The 22,285-nt window shown below is 46.7% G+C and overlaps 1 protein-coding gene and 1 long non-coding RNA gene across 26 annotated transcripts in view; one reads left to right on the top strand and one right to left on the bottom strand.

Moving 5' to 3' along the window:
* Window positions 1-15,958, bottom strand: part of Atxn7l1 (ataxin 7 like 1) — a 225,892-nt gene extending 209,934 nt beyond the window's left edge. For 3 of the 11 annotated variants that reach the window (XM_004839682.3, XM_021253926.2, XM_021253927.2), the window contains exons 1-2: window positions 15,690-15,939; window positions 15,093-15,161 (exon numbers count right to left, since the gene is read on the bottom strand). In XM_004839682.3, coding sequence (XP_004839739.3) covers window positions 15,093-15,161; window positions 15,690-15,870 — 250 coding nt within the window. In that variant the 5' untranslated portion in view covers window positions 15,871-15,939. Of the gene's footprint in view, window positions 1-15,092; window positions 15,162-15,689 lie in introns of all 11 variants that reach the window. The other 8 variants (XR_002392992.2, XM_004839681.3, XM_013070330.3 and 5 more) reach the window with 7 other exon arrangements.
* A 23-nt stretch (window positions 15,959-15,981) lies between these two features.
* The window catches only part of LOC101710509 (uncharacterized), a 36,270-nt gene continuing 29,966 nt past the window's right edge, over window positions 15,982-22,285 (top strand). For 6 of the 15 annotated variants that reach the window (XR_002392987.2, XR_015449395.1, XR_015449402.1 and 3 more), the window contains exon 1: window positions 15,982-16,553. This is a non-coding gene — a long non-coding RNA (uncharacterized LOC101710509). Of the gene's footprint in view, window positions 17,362-22,285 lie in introns of all 15 variants that reach the window. The other 9 variants (XR_015449400.1, XR_002392989.2, XR_002392988.2 and 6 more) reach the window with 7 other exon arrangements.

The raw sequence follows: 22,285 nt of genomic DNA, 5'->3' as shown, positions 1-22,285 counted from the left end.
TCCCAAGAACTGGGATCACAGGTGTGCACCATCACACAGGCTTAAGCACCATTCTTATCAATAAAATTTATAAGCATATAAATGTGCAAAAATTTTAAGAGAAGGTTGTTAAATATTTACTAGCCTGACACCAACTGTGATAGAAAAGGACTTAGGAGTGAACTGGGAAGCAAGACCTCAAACAAGCATGTGCATGGGAGAGAGAATGACCCTTCCCCCAGAGCCCTGCACAGAGAAAGCAAATCCTATACAGATATTACGGAAGAAGAGAAAGGCCCTGTTTCCTGGAAACTCACTGCAAAGGCTGGACACCAAGTGGGTCTACAGCTGAATGGGTCTACAGCCGGAACAGTCTTGAACTGCTTCTCCCTGGATTAAGGCACCTCGGGGCTCCTTTTCCAAAAGCAACTTCCTGGGGAACCTGCAGCCCTCAGGCTGTTGCTTACACTCTTCCCCTACCCTGAATTGCCCCAACGTCTGCATCCTCACCAGCTACGCTGCTGCACAGGAGCAATCGTTGCTTCATTCATTCTTCCAACATGAGGCCTCTACTCCACACCCCGCACTGTGCTCCAGACAGAACCCAAACTAACGGGCCTCTGCCCTTGGCCAAAGCACTCTTCCCTCCCTGGTCTCTAGGGCACTAGGCCCATTTCACTTTCTCTGCAGCATCAGATGGTGCTGTGAGGCCAGTTCTCAGAGGGCAGTGGTTGCAGGCATTCACACCCAACTCGGAGTCCACGCCCGCACCTTCCACATCCTGGGTGCTCCTCTCTTTCTGCTGAGTGGGGCAGGAAGCACTGCCCCAGCTTCATAACCCATAGGCCATCCCTCACTGCAGCCTGCACACTAACTTCAGGGTTCACGCGACCCAGGCTAAACACCGGGCTCCCGATGGAAGGGGAGGGCTGGATTATTTGAAGTGTAATTATCTTCCCCTTTCCCCAATCAATGCTTCCATGACTGGGCCATACATGCATGGCTGTCCCATGCCGTCCAGTGGGAAAGTCATTCAAGCTGGTGGGAACATGTTTAAAGTAGAGGTCCTTTGAGTGTGCGAGATCCTGTTTCTAATGTTTTTAAACTCATGCTCCACCAACTAGGATTGGATCACACTTGACTTCCCGAAGCTCACTTTAAGCTTTTTCCCTGATGATGAGTTTTCCCACTATCTGTGCATCTTCCTGAAATCCGAGCATGGCAGGCCTTGACCTTGCTCCTCCTTAGCCTAAGAATCATACTGTTTAACTTCTTACTCTGAAAGTTGGCAATTAAAGGGACAAGCTTTACTCTGCCTTGTAGAAGGAATTTAAAACAGTAAGTAGTGCATCCTATTGGTGAGAAAGAAGTCTTATAGGAGAATGTTGGCCAGTAAAAGTAGGCCAGAGTGACAGAATTTGAAAATGACCATTTACACCCCTTAAATAACTGACTCATTCAGGCAAGGATCATCAATGGATGCCAAGAGGGTACCAGGAAATGTCCTGCTGGGGAAAAGGATGTGTTCAGTTAGTGCCAAGGCATCACCTTCAGAATAACAAGCTAGCTGCAGAATGGAAGTGCATCTGTGCAATGGAGAAAAGTGGTCACCACCTTTCCAAGTGATCAGTATCTAATGATGAGCACCCTGCCATAATATGCCCCCAATGAGATGGATGACAAAACACTCACAGTCACCAGGGACATATTCTTGCCAAAATGTTGGGCCTACATCTAACTGAGACTTTAGCTGTAGCTTTGGAAAATCAACCCTCATCCACTCCTCTCAAAAACATAACCGATCGGTGAATCTGGAGGCGACGGTGAGCATGCATAGCCTAACCACATCCTTTTTCTTTCTCTGGAATTAGAGCTTTCTTGGGGGAACCCAGACCATCCCTTGCTCTTGCATTCTGTCAATTTTACTTATACCTGACTCCAGGTAAGGGGGGGCTGGGTTAGTCCAAAAATGTCTGGAACTGGATGGGCAGACTGTCTTCCAAATGTGGAGTTCAGTTTGAAGAAGTCCACTTGCCCATAGGTAATGTTGTATTATCACCTGCTAGAGTCTATGTTAGTAATAAAGATAATGTCCTTCCTCCAAAAAAAAAAAAGAGAGAGAGAAGAAAAATCAAGGTAGACAGACCAGAACGTGAGCAATTCTAAATGGCAATGTTCTATATATGTATATATGGAAAGCTATACACATATGTGTATATACATTTATGGGATGGAGAGCATTCTTCTAGAGTAAAAGTGGTAAGAGACATAACAAATGCAATGCATGAACTTTAACAAGATCCTAGCTTGAGAAAAGCACCTATACATTTTTTGGGGGTAGTAGGAAATAGGGAGAATTTGAATGTAAACTGGATATTGAGTGATACTGAGGAATTACTGTTAGTTTAGGGGAATGTGTGTAATTTTAGGATCTAGGCTGTGGTATTTAGTGGTAAAGTGTCAAGCTGTTTGAAATTTACCTAAATAGTTCAACAAACACACACACATATATTTATATACTATGAGGCTCCGAAAACTCAAGTGAATAGCTCAAGGTAACATGGTTAAAATGGATACATATTTAGGGGCAAAGTGTCACGAAGTCTACAACTTATTTTCAAACTTTACATTAAATGAGGAGCCTAGGGTTGCTCAAAGGTGTTGGAGTTAGCTAGGCAGGGGGACTGAAAGTTTGACCCCAGCCCACACAACTTAGTGAGACTCCATCTCATAATAAAGTACGTTTTTTTAAAAAGCTGGAGATATAATTCCGTGAGAAGGCCCTGGGTGCCTGTGACTCTGGATTCTCACAGTAGCACTTTTCTGCTAACTTGTCTCTGCAGACCTAGAAATACAAGGAGAATGCCAGTGCTAACATCTGGGTTAAGCTGGGCCCTTCTGCACTGTGGCTCCAAATATCTACCGGAACAGAAATTTCAGGAGGCCTGTCAATTCTTAGAATCTCCACAACCTCTGAGTTCCAGGTATTGAATCAAAGAAACTGTGGGTCATTTCCAGACTGATTTTTAAGGTGAAAATACAAAAGGGAACATGTTCAATGGGTACAGTTTCAGTTCTGCAAGATGAAAGATTTCCAGAGATTGGTTATACAATTGAACTATACACTTAAAAATGGTGAAGAGGTGAATGTTCAGTTATTTTACCAAGTACGATTAAACAGAAGGGAAAAAATGAAAAGGCAGGCATATCAAGAAACATACCTGAAGAGTAAATTTGATACTTAGCCAAATGGTAGCAGTCTGCTGATTGAAAGATAACTCAGGAAAGAGAAAAGGAAGTTACGGTTCCTCCTCCCCACCATGCCCCTTCCAGAAGATTCAAGACAGGGAGACCATGGGATCGGCTGTGGCAGTGTGAGGAAATGTAAGATTTAGAGACCAAAATGCATGGTGGGTACAGCCTGCAGTATAGGGTCCCAGGAGGTCCAGGCTGTGTGGCCTAAAGGTGGGGGACAGTGTGCCCCCAGTATGGGCCAGACTGTGGGGCGAGTGGAGGGGAAGGCACTGGAGGTGGAGGCGCAAGACAGAAGGGGACACAGCTGGCCCAGGCCCCAAAAGCACCAGTCCCTCATGGGCTGTGAAGGGACTGTGGCCCAGAGGACCTGGGGGTTGCTGTTCATGTGGCTGACGGGAAAGCAACGGAAGGTTTCCATTTATGGAAGAGTGTGATAAATATGAATTTGGGGGAGATTAGCTTTGAAGTGGTATGCAGGGAGGCGGGGACGGGGGACCAAGTGAGCCACTGGAATAGAAGTGCAGGTGACCAGGAGGTAGTGAGGCCCTGCTGGGCTGCGAGGGTGGGGGGACACAGCAGAACGGTGGCAGAAGGAATGGCTGGGGGACGGGGTGGCCACGCTGCAGGGGCCACAGACAGGCACTCGGAGAATACCAGACGCTGGACAAAGGGCGTACAAACAGGTGCCACTGAAACTCCTGACGCGGCTTTCCGGAAGCCCTAGGGCTATCTACTCTTTAAGGGGAACCCCGATAACTCCAGTTGGAAAGAAGAAAGCCTCTTCATCTATTTAGACCGATTATTATATACTGGGTTTGTTTTTGCCTTTCAGTCCTGCATCTCAGCCCTGAGAAGTGCAGCACTCATATTTGCATTCGAGTTCTCTTTGGATCTTGCCCTCTTGCAAAAGATGAGGAGGGCTGGGGATTTAGCTCAGTAGCACCACTGACTGCCTGGCAAGTGCAAGGTCCTGAGTTCGATCCCCGGTACCAGAAAAAAAAAAAGAGGATGATGAGGAGGGACACAATGGTGGAGGTGGAGGGGACGGGGCCTGGAGTGTGGGGATGAAGCAGTAAGGCCAACCCTACTTCGAAGTGACCAGTACCACTGCTTCACTTTCTTCCTGCCAGGCTGAGGCCGAATCCTGACTTGTCTTATGTGAAAGGGGCCTGGCCCTTATCACCAGAATCAAATCACCAGACAGCAGGGTGGGGGGCACCTGGAACCCCGAATTCACAGAGTGGATGAGTGAATATGGAAGGGGATGGCACCGTCAAGGACTGCTCTGGTCTCTGAGCCAGAGAAAGACAGAGAGGTCACCAGCTCCTTTGGGAGGAGTAAGGCCATCACAAATAAAACGTCCACATGCCTCGGTTAATGACAGTAGGTGAAACCCAGTCACAGGCACTGAACATTGCCATATGGCCCTGTCCTCATGTGGCAGATGCCTTCAGTGTCTCTCAGTCACTCTAGTCCAAAGAATCTTTATCCCTGCCCCTTGGAGCCAGCGACAAGTAGGGCATGCTGTGGCGGAAGAAGGCAGGGACTTTCACACCCACTTAGCAGGCACATCACCATCAAAAGGACACCTTGATCCAGGCAGGTATTCAAACGCCATCTCCACTCCCTCATCCGAAGCAGCCCACCCTTCATGAAAATCCTAACAGCCCCAAGCTGGGAGAAAATGAACAGCAGCCTCGGAAGATGTTCAAAAAGGGGAGATAGGAGAAATCATCACTGTAGAGAGATGCCCTGGAGTTGCTTGGCAACCATCTTTGCTAACACCTTCTCCCAAAAAGGAAGAGTTTGCATCAGCTCCTGTGATTCCCTGAGGCCAGCACTCTGACCACAGAGGCCCTGATGCTGGGGCCTCGCTGGGGCCTCGGGATGGAAAGGCTTTATCTGACAGGGGCTCCCAGGGCCCCCTCAGTGACCCACTGGCTTTCACACACAGGGGGAGGACATTCAGTCCCTGTGCCCTGTTTCAATGAAAGGACATGTGCTTCTGGCTGGGTGGGCACGACACTCAGGAGGCTCTGGCTCCACATGTGCAGGAGCCTGAAGGAGCCTCTTAACCACAGGTTTGTGTGTCTGTGGCCTTATCTGAGTCCCAGGATGTCAGACTTATGACACCACACTTAAGAGTACAGCCTCTGGAATCAGCCATCTCCGGGCTCAAATCCCAGCTCTACTACTGCCCAGCCAGACCCATGCAATCAGGATCTCTATGAGGGGGCCTGGCATTGCTGCCAGGAAAAAGCATCCCAAGGTGGGCAGGGTTGACATCTGCTTCTCCAACCAGTGCTCAGTGGATCTGGATGTTCAGTCAACATCAGAGCCACCGAGCAGCTCATCTGAAATGCAAGACCCTGGTTGCTGCACCTCCCTTTTGGACAGCATAACCATAGCCTGGGGCCTGGGTGCTACGTGCCTAGAGGGTATCATCAGCGTTCCAGAAGGACCAAGCATTGGAAAGCATTGATACAGAGTCACTCTTGAAAACTAACAGTACAGGGGGATTCAGGTGCAACCCCTTTTGTTTTCATTCCCAACATCCTTAAATATCTAGGGTCACAAATATTGATAAAAGATGTCTAGTGACCATGGAGACAACTCCTGGGGCAGCCAGGACACAGTCTGTCTTCTGGAAGTAGTAGCTCTGGTAAGGCAAAGAAGAGGCCCCAAGTGCCTGGTAAAAGCAGCAATCATCTTAACAAAAGCTTACATTATGGAATGCCTGCTGTATGCCAGATAGGATCTCATTTAGTTTCACAACAAATCTAAGAGGTACTATTAGACCTATTCTGAAAATGAGAAAATCAAGGCTGAATTTAATATACAGCTAGGAAGTGGTCAAGATTTGAATAATGTTCCAAGAAACATAAGTCTACAATGCCAATGGACTGTGTGTGTGTGGTAAAATACACTTTACACAAAATTTGCCATCTTAGCTATTTTTAAGTGCACAGTTCTGTGGAACTGAGTCCATTCATCTCCACCACCCATCTCCAGAACTTTGTCAGCTTCCCCAGCTGAAACTGTGTAGCCACAAAATACTAACTCCCTCTGTCCCTTCCCTTAGACCCTGGTATCTGCGGTTCTACCCTATGAGTCTGATTATTCTAGGAACACAGAAGTGGACCCGTACAGTTTTTGTCCTTTTGTGGCCAGCACACTTTAAAAATGAGTAGAACATCCCTTTGATGGCATGGCAAAACTAGGAACACGTCTCTACCACCTGCCTCATGTCTGAAATGCTGGACTCGCTTGTGGTTAGCACCATCAGGCTGGATGTCCTTCTCCCCACCCTATCCCAGGCCTCCATGACCTGTAGGTGGACTGCGGTGGGTTATGTCACCCTGTGACTGGTCTGTCCTTGCACTGTTAACATTCACAGGAGTAGGTACCCTGATAATCACTCTTATGTTCAAAGAGCACATCACCCTTAGTTTTGTCTTAAATATGACTGTGACTGGATCCCCATTTGTCCTGCCCGAGACAGTATTTATTTGGTTTCCTTTTTATCTCCAGCACTCAATTCTTTAAAATTGACAAGTGGAATTGTGTTAAGAAACCACAAGTAGGGCTGGGGATTTAGCTCAGTGGTTTCGCCCCCTGCCTTCCAAGCGCAAGCACCCGAGTTCGATCCCCAGTACCAGAAAAAAAAAAAAGAAACCACAAGGATAAAGCATCTCCATAAAAACAAATGCTTTGTCCCAAGCAGGATTCCAGCTTTACTTGGAGGCAAGAGGGTGAACCAGGTCATGCCTTTGAGTGTTTAGGATCCTACACTTTGGCCTTGGTCCACTTGCAGGAAGAGACTTCTTGAGCATTTATCGGTAATCCAAGGGCCTTAGGGTCCAAACTCAGGTCTATTTGGCTAGTCTGAGCCCCACTGCAGAAGACGGTAAGAAAAAACCAGTCAATGCTAGATGTGGTGACACACATCTGTAAGCCCAGCACTCAGAAGGCTGAGGCCAGACGATCGCTACCAGTTTGAGGCCAGCCTGGATACATAGAGTTCAAGGCCAGGGTGAACTACACAATGAGACCCTGTCTCAAAAAAACAAAACACAACAAAACAAAACAAAACAAAAACCAAAGAAAGAAAAAGAAAAAGCCAGCTAAACATAAGCTGGTAGCCTATCCGGAGCAGAATCCTGTACTGAGTTTTAGAAGACACAAGAAGTCAATCCCTGCTGCTCGGTTTGTACAGTATTTGGGAAAAGTCCAATCCACTGGCTAACCCTCCCTTCCTTCACAGCTACACTCGATTCCTGCAGTCACTGAAAGGTCACTGTTCTCAAATGTGAACACCGGGCCGCCTCAGGGTGCGGGGTTCCTGGATAAAAGGGATCTGACTAGGATCAGGTCACCCCATGTCAGCTGCTAGCATTTAATGTCCACTTTAGAAGGATGTCAAGAATGAAGCAAAATATCATAAAGAAAAGTTAGCCCATGATCTATGCAGAAAAGCATGCAGAAATGAATCTGCCTGGCTTTTCTAAATCAATTCTGCAGCAGGTAGGACAGGGGTCAACGTGGCCCCACGGTGGCGATGTCACCGCAGACCACGTGGCACACAGATCAGAAGCCCTCAGGGCTCAGAGGCTCTCTGCCCTTCCCACTCCCCAGCCCTTCCCGTGGCCAGCAGGTCTGCTCTTGGGTCCCCACCCCACTGTGGACATCTCCTATGGGTAATCACACTGCAGAGCGCCAGTTGTACTTCCAGCCTGACTTTCAAGAGGAACTGAAATCCTTAATGCTTTGCAGGGTGCTTGACATCAAGGGCCACCAAATAATAAATGCCATTAATATCAGAATTGGTACCTCGGGGCTCTCCTCTCCCCACAGTGAAGGAGGGCTGGGTCACCCAGAATGAGAACTCGCATCTCATCACTGTCACCACTGATGATAAAGGATCGAGGCAGTCATCTTGGGAACCTTGGGAGGAGGGTTCCACAAGGGACCGAGGCTTCTCCCTCTTTAGATCCTTCTAGTCCAGTGCCAAGGGACAGTGCCAGGCCACATGGTCTGCTTAAGTACCTGATAAGGCTCATTTATGCACGCTGTAGGCCCAAGAAATGATTTTCTTCTGTACTTACCTCTCCGGCTTCACCTTATACCGATGAGGCTCCACCAGGGTGATTTTGCTTCCCCAGGGGACATTCAGCAATGTCTGCAGACATTTTTGGTTGTCCAAACTTGGAGGGGAGGAAAGAGGCACCACTGGAATCTGGTGAGTAGAAGACAATGCCCAGGACAGCCCCCACCACAGAGAAGCATCTGGCTCAACATATCGGTGGTGCCACTGGTGAGAATGCTTACACCATCCTCGGCTCTGCCATCTTCAGTCCAGCAACAGGCTGGGTGCCTGGGACCTTCCATATTCCCTTGCACTTTGGGTCATCATACATACTGTTTCCTCTGGGTTCACCCTGCCCAGCTCCACAAGGAATAACTTCCAGCGTCCGCTGGGTTGTAGCTGAAATCACATTTCTTCAAGGAGGGCTTTATCGAGCTCCCATCCTAAATTAGGTTCTCCTGCCATGCCCTCCAACAGCACCACAAGCCTCCCTTTTGGAGCACACCACACAGGCACCAAGACTGTCCATGTCTGCATCTGCTGCGGGGAGGGAAGCTCCCCGAGGGCAGAGGCTGTGCTTTTCACTGCTGTGTCCCTAGGGTCTAGCCAGAGCCAGGCCTGGCACAGTGGAAGGGTCTACCACAAATGGAGGAGGCCAAGAAACCACTAGGAGGTATTAAAAACCAAGCAAGACCCCAGAAGAGAGGGTGGCAGCTCCTTTGGAGTTACTGCGGACAGCCCTCTAGGACAAATGGAAATGGCAAGACACCAGCCTATGCTTACAGCTTCCTGCCAGTCATGTAGGAACGAGAAGACAAAACTGCATGTATCTAGTGCACACAGAGTATCTCTGGAAGGATACACAAGCAATTGGCCGTGCTGAAAGGGAGAACTACTTTCCACTGTCATGTATGCCCTTTTGAATTTTGTCACATAGGAACATTTTTGTTAAGAAAGTAGCTTTTAGATGAATGTACCTAAAAGTCTGTATCTTCAGAGGTTAAAAAAAATTTAGAATGACAGTGGTGAGACCCTGGCACCAGCTAACTCACATGGGGGTAGTTTGTACCCAGCCTCAGAATGTGCCCATCCTGACTAAGTGCCTGTTCTGGAAGGATTCAGAGGCAAATTTTCTCCACACGGGAATCTGGGCACATGGAAATCTTCATTTGTATAAAGAGACACTCATTTCAGGAGCTTTGTCTTTTCCACCCCAGAGGCCTTGGTGTCCTTTCTCGGCTTCACTGCTGTGGTTGTGGCACATCCTGGGCTCCATCAGTCCAATGGGACTATAAAGCTTATGAATCCTCCCAGCCCTGACTTTTTCTCCTTTGTATCTTTCCTCCCTAACACCTTGAGCTGCTCTCTCTCTCCTGTCCCTCCATCCCAAACCCTGGGCAAGCGAAGAGAGATGATAATGAAATGCCAAAGTGAACAAATGTCGCTGCTTGTTAGCAAAAGAGGAGGAAGGTAGCTTAATGGAGAATGAAGTTGAAATTAATGGTGAAAATGAGGTTTATCTGTGTAATCTGTGGACTTGGTGTCTTCCCATCTCCTATTAGCATAGATAACAGAGTTGTCTGTGTAATGATAAAGGGAAGCAAGACACGGTTTCCCATAAATCTCCGCGGCTGGTCTGTCTTCCCTGGCTTGGACTCTAAAAACACTTCATTCCTATTGGGCTGGTTCCCATTTTTCCCTTCAATTTGCTCCCATCCAGCCAATACTGCAAGACCCCCTAAACCTGAGCCAAACATGTTCCCATGTCCCCTGCTCCCTCCTATACTCCGGCCCAATTCCAGCAGCATCTCAAGAGAATGGCAAACTCTGAGAGTCACAGTGAGATCTTACTGGCCTGTGAGCTTTCCACTGGAAGCACTGCACAAATTTGCCTGTGTAAATCAAAACATACACAGACATCCAAACAGACAATGCCCCAGTCACAGCGTGGCTTCCAAGACTCTGCAAGGATCTGTTGAGGACTCGCTTTTCTCAATGATGAAACTCACCAAGCATTTTTAAAATTTATGTTTTAGACCCCTAGTCTCCAGAGGAAAACTCTGCATAAAACTATTCTTAGTCTTCAGCCAAAAACTAAGTATTTTTCTTTAGCTCTTAATAAAACATATCAATGACCACTTATTCGCTGCAGTCCATAGTTTCATTTTGATGTTTGTTTGGTTTTGGTGGTACTGGGGATTGAATCCAGGGCATTTGCAATGAGCTACATCTCTAGCCCTTTTCTTTTCTTTTAATTTTGAGACTTAGTAACTTGCTAAGTTGCTAAGGTGCCCAGGCTTGGCTAGAACTTGTGATCCTCCTGTCTCAGTCTCTCACTTCATAGTCTACCGTATTTGGCCAGAAATTATTTTTTTTTAAAAAATAGTTTTTAGGTTTATAAAATTATAATAAAATATTCTAAAAATGAAGTTTCTGATCTAGTATATCTTTCCTGTCATTGCAGATTTGTTAATATTTCAAGTTAATCAAATAATAAAGTTTTCTAGAACTAGCTTCATTAATATCAGTGATAATCATAACAATAATAGTGATAATTATAGTAACAATAAAAAGAATAAAAAACATTTATTAAGAGCATACTATTTGTATCTCACTTAATCCTCACAACACCCTATTATTATCCTTTTTTTTGGTACCGGAGATCGAACTCGGGACCTTGCGCTTGCCAGGAAGGCGGCGGAACCACTGAGCTAAATCTCCAGCCCTACTATGCATTTTATAGTTAAAGACAATTATGAACCATTTGACCCCTCTTCTTATCTACTAAATGACATTCTTTTAAAAAAAAGTTGAGGTGAAGCAATTAGAAATGGGAAACATCTTCCTAAATCACAGAGAGCATTTCTCTAATTAGCTTGAGAAAAAATCTTCAGGTAAATCTACCAAGCTTAAGAGAAAAAAAATCATTTTAAAGGTTAGCATAGAAGAAAGGCCTTCTTGGAATTCACTGTCGTAAACGCAATTCTGGTGACAGAGGAAGCTGGCAGGGTCTCTGGGGCCCCCGTCAGGCAAGCTGACAGCTAGCCTCACCCATGCAGCCCAAGGCCAGTGACTGCCTGGCAGGGGACGCAGACCCCTCTTTTCCCTCCTCATGGAAGCCCAAGAACCAGTCACAAGCAAGAGTGGTAGACTATGTCTGCATGTAAGACACCACGCTTTGTGCCATCAAGAAATAAAAAACTGAGAAAATACACCCCCTTACTCTCAATATATCTGAAGTTGTGCTAGGTATTTCAATGTGAGGGCTTGATTTTATTTCTCAAGTTTCTTTAGAAGTAGCCTGTCTGGTACAACTGCATCTCAAAGGCGGGAACATTCAACAGAGAAGCGCCGGCTCAGAGGTCTCAGGGGACTGGAGAGGACATTTAGTGTCACCCCTGGAACTGCAGAGATGAGGAATGGGTCCTGAGAAGGGGAAGGCCTCCTAGGGCCCATACTGAACTCCAGAAGCTGACTCGGAAGCTAACTGGAGCTCTCTTTCCCACCCAGGCTGCTCTGACAGAACTCGAGTGACCGAGACCAACTCTGGAATTAGAGACAGCTTCTGAACTCAGGTGATGCTTGGTGGGGTTCAGAGGGATTTACTAAAGTCCTCTTGACCACAATTTTGACTAATTTTGGATGAAACACTGACACTGATGTGAAGATTTTATTATGAAGATTTCAAAGCATTCAGTTAACATTTCATACCTGAGATAGGTGGAGAACTGAAGCAAAGAAAGGTTAAAGGGATGAGAGATGGGGAAGGAATAGTATTACAATAACCAGGTTATTTAAAAAGGTGTCTTCTGAAACTGAGGCCAGAGAGGCAAAGAGCAAAAGGATGCCCATTTCACATTTCTAGTATAGCTTCCCTCTGTGAGCTCAGTCTATAATAAATACCATATCACACTAATGTTCCAGCAGCACTGTTCGTAATAGTCCAATGGTGGAAAGAATCCAAATGTACATCAACAGATGATTGGATAAACAAAATGTGGTATAAATACAACAGAATACTACTAAGCCTTAAAACGGATGAAGTGCTGATACATGCTACAACATGAAGGAACCTTGAAATCACTATTCTATGTGAAATAAGTCAGTCACAAAAAGACAAATATTATATGATTTCACTTACATGAGGCATCTAGAATAGGCAACTTCATAAAGACGGAAAGTAGAAGAGAGGACACCAGGGCTGAGGAGGGGTAAATGGGAAGTTATTGTATAATGGACAGAATTTTTGGTTGAAATAATGAAAAGGTAGGAAATGAATAGTGGCGATAATTGTACAACACTAACTATAATGCCGCTGGATTGTACACTCAGAAATTGTTAAAATGGTAAATTTCATGTTATATTTATTTTACCACAAAAATTATATCCTTTCAATGCTCAGTTGGAATTTTTAACTTTATTTTATCCATTCATTGCCATTAAAGCTCAAATCTCTTCTCAAGAACTCCTTACTGCCAAGAGCATCATGGTCAATCCATGCATGTTCTTATACACAGACACACAAGTCACACACAGGCCACTTTGTGTCCTATAGTGACCATCACACAAACACCCACCCCAAGACCTCCCACGTGGCAACTCCAACATGGAGGCCCATGGCAAGACTAATGCAACCTGGGCTGGGGATTTAGCTCAGTGGCATTGCTCCTGCCTTGCAAGCGCAAAGTCCTGAGTTCGATTCCTGGTACGAAAAAAAAGAAAAAAGACAAATGCAACCAGTTACAGGAGATCCAGGCAACCAAACGCCCTGATTGACATACGGAGTCTCAACTCAACTCTTAAATTCCTCACCATGGGGGAATATGCATTTAGTACGTGTATATTTTATCTGGAGAGAAAATGGTTCCATGTACCAGAAAGACCACCAGGCCCTGCTCACCCAACTCTGCTCCACCAAGCCCATGAACAAAGAGATTCAGACCCTGCAAGGCTATTTTGGCGGAGTCAGCAATTGCATGTTGCACTGAACAGTGGGTGCCCTTAATGCAAATGCATATAATTAGGGGCTAAATCTTTATACCTTTCCAGGACAAAGTACATAATTAGCAGGATGTACCCTTTGTGACTTCTGAGGGAAGGAGAGCTTTTCATTTTTCCTTCAAAGAATCCATTTCTCATGAGGCAAAGAAATCCGAGAAAAAGAATCTTTTCAAATAGAAGTGGAGGAGGGAAGGAATATGAGTGTTGTATGTTACACTCATAACCCATCACCCAGACCAGAGAGGTGCCAATCCTATGCCACAGCATCACCTCTGCTCAACGGCAATTTAAAGGGTTTCACAGCCTTCTCATCTCCCATGGAACTGATAACTCAATCCTTAAGTGTTTAAAGATCTCAAGAGTTTGTGAAGACAAACAACCTCTAGGGAGTCTACCCACTGCCAACACACGTGGATATTTAGCAGAAATAATCTGCCACTTGTAAGAAGTCCACTCAATATCATTCCCTTGCGCATCCTAAACACACACATGTCAAGATCACATCAAGATATTTAGAGGCAAACATCCTTAGACTAATGTTTTGTTCCCAAAGTGCTTAATTAGCAGAAACACTATGCTAGAGAGCTGTCCTTGAATATGCATGCATTTTAACCTCCACGTTACTTTTTCTGAAGGACAAATTTTCCCCTTGCTGGATGGTCAGGAAATGACTGGGCACAGAAAACCAACTATCATAGGTGTTGACCTGCAAAATGAGTTCCATTTTCCAAGCAGGTTTCAGCTGCTCTTTAGCATGACATCCTTCCTGAGGGGGATCAACCACTCTTTGGAGTCTAAATGCCTTTTCTCCATTCATTTTGGACAAGCAAGGTTCCTATGGCCTAGTTATGCTCAAACTTTCTAAAAGCGTCTCCCACCAACTTCTGGCCTGCCGCATCTTCCTCCTGCCCCGAGCTCCAGCCAATTATGTTTATAAGACTTCAGTTAGTGCATTACAATTCAAATAACCCATCCATTTCATTTGTTTAGCAGAAAGTGGCCTCTGGATTTGCTCCATTGGAAGACCATCGGCCAGCAGTCCATATGGAAGAGCTGCACACACAACCCGGGTGATTTATTTATGACAACCATGTGTGTCTGATGCCCAGCTCCAGCAGGCTGTGGCTTCATTCTCATGTCTTGGTCTGGGACAGCCTATCTATTACTTTGTCCCATTTCAGCTACAGTACTTCCATGCTGGGAAAAGAGATAGGAAGGATGAGTGGGGGGAAGGAGGCTGCACATACAGATTCTCCTAACCCTGGTTGCCACATAATAATCTGTGGCTGTGCCCAAAGTGGGCCAAATGTCATTTGCTGCAAAGGTTTGCCATGTACAATGGTTTTCAGTGGAGAGTGGAGAAGTAGCTGCTAGAACTGACCATGTGGGGTTCATTAAAACTTGTGCATCTACCCATAAGGAAGGCTGAAATGCTTGTGAGGGGAGCCCCAGTTCTCATTTCGGGGATCCTGACCCTCATCATTAGCAAGGATACTCCACAGGAGAATGGCTCATACACATCAGAAGGTTCCGATGTGGGCTCCCACTTAAGTGCAGGAAACTTCTGGCTTCCAGTCTCCCCCACCCCGTGCCCCCCAGTTGTATTTATACTTTGAAAGAAGTTAGCATGAAGCAGTAGTCACCTGGGCGTGCTCAATTTTTGACAAGCCTTAGTCACTCTGTACCCAGCAGAACAATTCACATTATATTCCAAATCCTGTGAAGATTCTGCCACACATGCTAACACTAAAATTCCAGTAGCTCCACTTACCTTCTTTATTAAGCCTCATAACCTCCCTGCTTTTTCCACCCTCTTTTCCAGCCTCTTCTAAATCTACATCTGCAGATGAAAAAGAAAAGGAAGAGAAAATGAGGAAAAAAAAAGAAAAGAGGGGGTGGGGGAGAAAAAAAAGCCAAAGTCAAAGGGGAAGGGAGAGTGTTTATTTGCAAATAGAACGATATAAATACTGTCTATGAAAATCTTGCAAAAATTGACAATGCAATATTTTCTCCCAAGTCTGGGATCCCATCTACCTGGCCCAGATAGGTACCCAAAAAAACTATGCAAGCAGCAACAGAGTAGCCTTTTAAACATACCACGGTGGGGCTGCGAAAGCCCACCCCGCGGGCTGCCACGGGAAGCCGGGCACGGACAGACAGACAGGCAGACAGACAGACGGCCAGCCCTGGCAGCCGGGCCTCCCTGGGCACTGGTGATCTGTCTCCGTATTTATTTGGAGAGAGAGGGAAAGCATGGAGGACACGGGGGCCACTCTTCTCTCTCGCACACACACTTTTTCCCAGTGGCTCTAGGTGAATGGAAAGGTTACAGGATAATAAAAGGAGGAGGAGGCGGTGGGGTTCTTACTGTCGGAGCAGTGTAATTTGGCGGCGTCGATCCAGGAGGACCAGGGTTTGCCCAGAAACGCCTCCGGACTGGGCACTTTGCGATCCAGTGTCGCCATTGCTCTTCCTTCTTGTTGCTTTTTCCCTGTTCCTTCGGCGGCAGCAGCCGAGAGACACGGGATTCGAGAACGCTCCGACGTCATCTTCGGAACGTTCCGACATTGAGCGCTCCGAGCGGGGGAGGAGGCGGGCGGGGAGGAGGGGCCGAGTTTGGCGCCCGCCCGCCCTGCTCGCCGCGCGGCCGCCAGGGGCAGCAGAGAGGCCCCCTGAGCGCGCGCCCCAGCCCACCCGCGCCGCAGCCGGAGGAGGGGCGCTCTCCTCGCGCGCCGGCCGCCGGCGATCCCGAGTTCCGGGTGCCGCGCGACCCCGCCGCCACTGTGAGGCGCCCCCGCGGGGATCCCGGAGGCCAGTAGGGGAGAGGCCGAGCGAGGTTGCACCTGCCCCCCCCCCGCCGCCCCGAGTCCGCGAGAGGTCTGGGGGCCTCGCCCGCAGCCCCACTCCTCTCCGGCTGGCCCACGGAGGAGACCTGGAGGCCTCCGCGGCGGAAGCAGTGGGCAGTGGGAGAGGCTGGGGCGCCTGTGCCGGGGTGCGGGAGCTGCGGGCCGAGCGAGCATCAAAACTCAGGCCGTGCGGGTCCCCGCTTCCGGAGCCGCCGGGGGACTCGGGCGGGGCCGGCGCCAGCGAGGTCGCCGTGGTTGGAGGTGGCGGGGAAGGTGCGGGCCTCGCTTCCTGAGAGAACTCCCTCCGGGTTAACTGCTAGAGAGGGCTCTCTGGGTTTTCTCCGGAGTTTGGACTTTGGTACTTTCATCGAGATTTTCCTCCCGGGGTGAGTAACAAAGACCCTGAAAGGTCCTCTGTCAACTCTTTTACAAACAGGCCTTTTTGTTTGTTTACTAGGAATTAGCTGAAATACACGAGCAGCACCCCCGCAGTATTTTCTCCCTGTTTCCCCAGCACCCGTTAGTTCTCACTGCTGCTGCTCCCAAGTGCTCCTTCGCTCCGTAGTCAGAGCGCTGCCCTTGCTCACACGGACCGAGTTCTGCCCTGGCCGTGCATCTGACGCCCTGGCACTTGGCACCCCGTACTTCATAGCCGGCGTTGGGAAGGGGACGGGCGATGAAGGGGGCATACAGACCCGTCTCCAGCTGTGACGTGTGCATGCGTGTGTGAATGGGCTCAACCGTGTCGCGCCCAGATAAGCCTCATTTGCCTTTGCTCTTTGGAAGCTTCCTGCCTCGCTAGAGTGCCAGAGTGCCGCTGGGTGGAGCGTTCCCATTTTTAAGGATGAGGGGTGGTAAGGAATATTTGTTCCGTAGTGACCTCTTCTGATGTGCTCGCCCTGTGCGTGGCAGTTCCTTCCTTCAGCCCATCCATCAACTTTCCCACCAACATGAGCCAGCCACCCCGGAGGGAGGGCCAGTGAGACTGACCTGGAAGAGGGGACGAGGAAACTTACCGTCTCCTTAAGGGAAATGTGACACCTGCCCAGGGACTGGCCGGAGACCGAGCATAGCAGTGAGTGGTGTGGTTTCCCAGGGCCCTGCCTGTCCACAGGAGGAGCTGGAATCTAGTTAGGAGTGATCAGAAGATGAGATCCTCGCCGGACCGTGGAAATTGGGAAGGGTTTATAAATGGTAAGGTGGAGGGGAACATTGAATAAAATCTCTGCTGGCTCCCTGGGGTGTTGGGGATGGTGAGATTGAGTAGCCAGGCCCGGGTCAGATTACCCACTGAACGGCAGGTTAGAGTCTGGATTTTGTTTGACAAGGGACGCCCCCCCCCCCGCCCCGCCACGGGCTTTTGGCATTGTAAAGACAGCAGTGTGAGTTTGAAAGATGTTCTGGTTGGGGTGTCCAGAACTGATCGGACTATGGAGGTGGATTAGGAAAGGAGTGCTAGCCGGGCACAGTGGTGCATGCCTGTAATCCCAGCACTCGGGAGGCTGAGGCAGGAGGATTTCAGCGAGTTTGAGGCCATCCAGGACTACATAGCAAGACTGTCTCAAAAAAAAACCAGCGTTCAGGTGTGGATAGCTGGAGGCCTGAACCCTGGCAGTGTGTGCAAGTGGAGAAGGGAGCCAGTGTGGCGCTTCATGGAGAAGGTGCCTATCAGAGGGTGGGTTGTTTGGCCGAATTTTGGAGAGAGAGACAGACAGACAGACAGACAGAGAGACAGACATAAGCAATCACTAGAGCACGGCGCTTCCCATTCTGCCCTCCTGTTTTCCCTCTGTTTGTGATCCATGTTGGTGTTTATTCCTGTCTTGTTGTGCAGGCAGGGAAGGTGTAGGCTGGCCCCAAGATGGCCCCCAATGAGCCCTATCTCCTGTGTTCATGTCCTTGTGTGATTTCCTCCCCTTTAGTGTGGGCTGGACCCGGTGACTTGCTTCTAACAAGTAGACTACAGCAAATTTACAAGATACCATTTCCGAGTTTGAGTAACAAAAAGGCTGCGGCTTCTCTTGCTCACACTCCCATGCTCTTCTTGGGTCGCTGTCAGGAGAGCTCACTGTCACATTGTGAGTTGCCATGGGACAGGTCTGTGTGGCAGAGACCCTCTGTTCCCGTGCCCTGTGAAGGAGGCCTCTGGCCAGGCAGGACCTGAGGGCGTTGGTCCAACAGGCTGTGGGAGCTGATCCTGCCCATAGCCATGTGAGTGTGGCCACTTTCTGGAAATCAGTGCCTCAGGCTTCTAGAGTTCTCACTCCTCTGCTGAGGGCCAGTGCAAATATTCTAAGTAAAAATAAAGTAAAATAAACCAAGGATGGCTTATCACCAGATGTCAGGGCTCCTCTGTCACAGAGAAACAGACAGTAGTTCCTTATTTTAGCATTGGCTTTCTTCTGCAGCAGAGTCTCTCATGGAGGCTGTTGTTTAGGACCCAGAGGATGATATGATAGCATCATTCTCTTCTAGCTGGCAGGATTTTACTGTGTAATATAGCAAAGTGGGCTGAGACTTAGTGAGACCTTGTCTCAAATTTTTTTAAAAAAGGGCTGGGGATGTAGTTCAGCGTGAAGTTCCTGGGTTCAAACCCCAGTACTATACCAAAAAAAAAAAAGTTTGGGCTGGAATCTAATAGTGATTGTGATGTAGCATCCCTACAAAAGACTTTGGATACATTGCAATGTTTAATTGATGATCAGAACACATATAGATTATTGCCGTTTGAGTGCTGTCCATAGGATTGTAGAGTTTCTACTCAATATTCCACAGCTTCTCTGCTGACTATAGAAGTTATGCCAACTTTGTGACACCATAACCCACTTGCACTGTAGGATCACATGGCTGTCAATTAATTGGCACAGCCAGGAGCTAGAGAATAAAGAAAACATCATCTATCAAACCACTAAGACTTTTACACTTGACTTTGAATGAAAATTGAGGGCAGTTTGTAGTAGTGCTCAGATCAATGTAGTGCATATATATTATTTATTTATTTATTTATTTTTTGGTACTGGGGATTGAACTCTGGTCCTTGCGCTTGCGCAGCAGGTGGCGAAACTGCTGAACTAAATCCCCAGCCCTTGCATATATATTATTATAAACACATTTATACTAATATCAGCTATGTCTATGGCAAATTTATTGCAGATCTGAATTCCTTTTGGTTGTAAATGATTGCAAATACTATTAGAGGAAGTAAGAATCTTATACATTCTTTTTTTTTTGGTACCGGGGATCGAACTTGGGTCCTTGCACTTGTGCAGAAGGGGGCAAAACCACTGAGCTAAATCTCCGGCCCAGAATCTTATACATTCTTAACAGGAATAAAGTGACCTGCAAAACAGTAATTTACAGCATGATAGTGTAATGTTTGTGGGATAAACTATCTGATAAAAGCATTACACCCTCTCATGATTAATGTTTAAGAAGATAAAGAAGATATAAACATTTTATTATTTTATCATCTTTAGAAAATGATGGAGTGGTTGGCTTCAGTAAAAAGGAGACTGTACCACAGACCAAATAAAGAAATCCCTTCCATGGAAATGACAGTGAAAAGTATCTATTTAACTTGAATAACACTTGGTTCTATAGCCATGTGTGTCTAACATGTGTCCTCCATTCACTTAGTCTTATTCACGTGCTGTTTCCGCACAGTACCGAAGAGAGGAGGAGATGGTTATTAGCTCTCTCATTTGAGGGTATTAAATTCCTGCTGGGGTTGAGGCATTATGGGGTACCCTACCTCCTGCCTGGGCTGTTGTTGAGAGTTACCTGCGAGCAGCAAGGAGAAAACAACATATTCCATTAAAATGAGGTGTCCCTGGAATTGTTTGATGTTCTTTGGCTTAATTGAATCCATCCATTCCATCTGCCACTCTTCTCTCTAAATTTATTTCCCTAACCCACTCTCCCTGAGCATTATAATTTGGGGGGAAATTTGTTACATATGCTGTTACTTTTTCTAAAAACTCTCAGCATCTGGAGGGCAAGTGTGCTGTCTACCTTGCTGTCAGACAGCTTTGCCTGCCTCTTTTCTGCCCGTCCTGTGGTGATGGGCAGAGTGGGGATAAAAGAACCCCAGTAATAACTGGAGTAAGAAAGAACGGAGGATGAATTCCAGGCTTTTGCTTATCAGTTTCCAGACCAGCCATGTGCGGGTCTGGATAAGCTTGAACTCCATCAATAAATATAGCCATGAAGTTGTCACATGAAATTTGCATCCCATCAGGGACAGAGACATCCCAGTGGGAGTATGTGATCTGCCTTAACCTCCCCCAGCAGAGTCCTTTGTGACCTTGTTCCCTCTGGGCTCCCTGGAGCATCTTGGTACTCCTCTGCTTCCTGATGTAGCAGACCAGCCCCAGCCTGACCACAAGGGTAGATGAGAAGCAATAGCCTCTCTCCAGCATTGCTATAGAAGTCTCCTTTGGCCCTTTACCTAAATATAAATAAGTTCAACATTCCTGAACATTCACAGGGGCAAAGCCCATCTACCTCTCCAAACCCGCCAGTAGCATGCCAAAGAAGCAGTGTCGGTTGGAGGCCAGAGTGAGGGCTTGAGGTATTAAGTTACTATTGCCCTGTAGTCATTTCCTTAATCCATGTGAACCTCAGTTTCTGCATCTGTTAAATGGGTCTGAAGGCTCTTTTTTTTTGATACTGGGGATCGAACTCGGGTCCTTGCGCTTGTGCAGTTGGTGGCGAAACCACTGAGCTAAATCCCTGGACCCCGAAGGCTCTTTTCTTGGGATTATTGTGAGGATCAGGTGAGATTCTGGGTACTGAGCTACAGGCATAAAACTTCATCCTGACATGTCAGCATGGTAGGGTAAATATCTTTTTGTTCAGGAAAGGCATATTGTTAGGCAAAGCAACTAAGAGCTATCTGGTTGGGGACAAAGCTGCCTTTGTGTGACAGTGTCAAGTTATCTTAATAGTAAGCAGAATGAGGTTTCTACAAGGTATTTGTCATAAATTTTTTCTTTTCTTTTGTAATAGAAGCTTAATGAATTCTAAAAATCATATGTGGACTGATTTTCTTAAGATAGTAAAATACAGTAGTAGGGATAAAGGGAAAATTCATTTGAATGTTACCAGCACACCTGAATAATCTCCTGTCTCCAGGTCTGAAAGCATTTTCATATATTATTTTCTGTACATTTACTTCCCTTAGATATCTGTTGGTACAAGTGTAGATGCTGCTGCCGTGTATGTGCATTGAAAATGTGAATCACTTCATTTTGTGGGCATTTTTCTGCAACTTGCTATTTTGCGGTGCATCTCCCTTCCCTGCCCCTCCCTTCACTCGCCTGCTTCCTGGCTGAAGTGAGCAGCTCTCCTCTCTTTGCTAGGCTGTTTCTTTTTTGGAACCACCTGACCGTGGATTGAAACATGAGCCAAAATAAACCTCTCCCCCTTTAAATTGTGGGTATCAGGTACAATGGTACCTCGGTTCATGAACTCAATTCTCCCTATGATTCTGGTCAAACCAAATTGGACGAGAACCAAATAAAATTTCCCCATAAGGTCAACATTGAACCCAACCATTGAATTTGATTTGGTTTTTGTCCAGATCAGTTTGCATCCAGAATTGTGGAAAGTATCAAGTCTTTGAACTGAGGTACCACTGTATTGTGTCCCAGTGTTGAGGAAAATAACTAAGGTAACATACATGTAGAATACCTTGTTCTTTTTAACAGCTGCATAGTGTTCCACAAAACTCTCCATAGTCTGTTTATTACCTTATTGGTGGACATTTAGGTTTTTGGTTTTACAAAAATTGGGGCAGTCAACATCTTTATTTTTATATATGCTTTCTGGGCACATGAGGGAGTATTTCTACCCAGAGGTAGAATTGCTGGGTATGTAAATTTTCCATTTTAATAGTTCTGCCAAATTGTCTTCTGAGGCAGCTGACTAATTTATACTCCCACTAGCAGTATAGAAATGTGCCAACATTTTCAAACATTTTAACTTTTGCCAATATTATGAGTAAAAAGTATTTAATTTCTATTTTCCTTCTTTTTAGGGTATTTTTTAGCATTTTTCTTATGTTCATTGTATTTTCACTTAGCAAATTGCTGTTAGTATCTTTTGGTGATTTTTTTGT

Source organism: Heterocephalus glaber, unplaced genomic scaffold, assembly GCF_053883595.1.
Source record: "Heterocephalus glaber isolate CG9 unplaced genomic scaffold, H.glaber_assembly_v1.0 deba00000676, whole genome shotgun sequence".
In the NCBI taxonomy this organism is placed as follows: Eukaryota; Metazoa; Chordata; class Mammalia; order Rodentia; family Bathyergidae; genus Heterocephalus; species Heterocephalus glaber.
The sequence above is the reverse complement of the archived record's forward strand: the minus strand, read 5'-3'. Positions and strand labels throughout refer to the sequence as shown.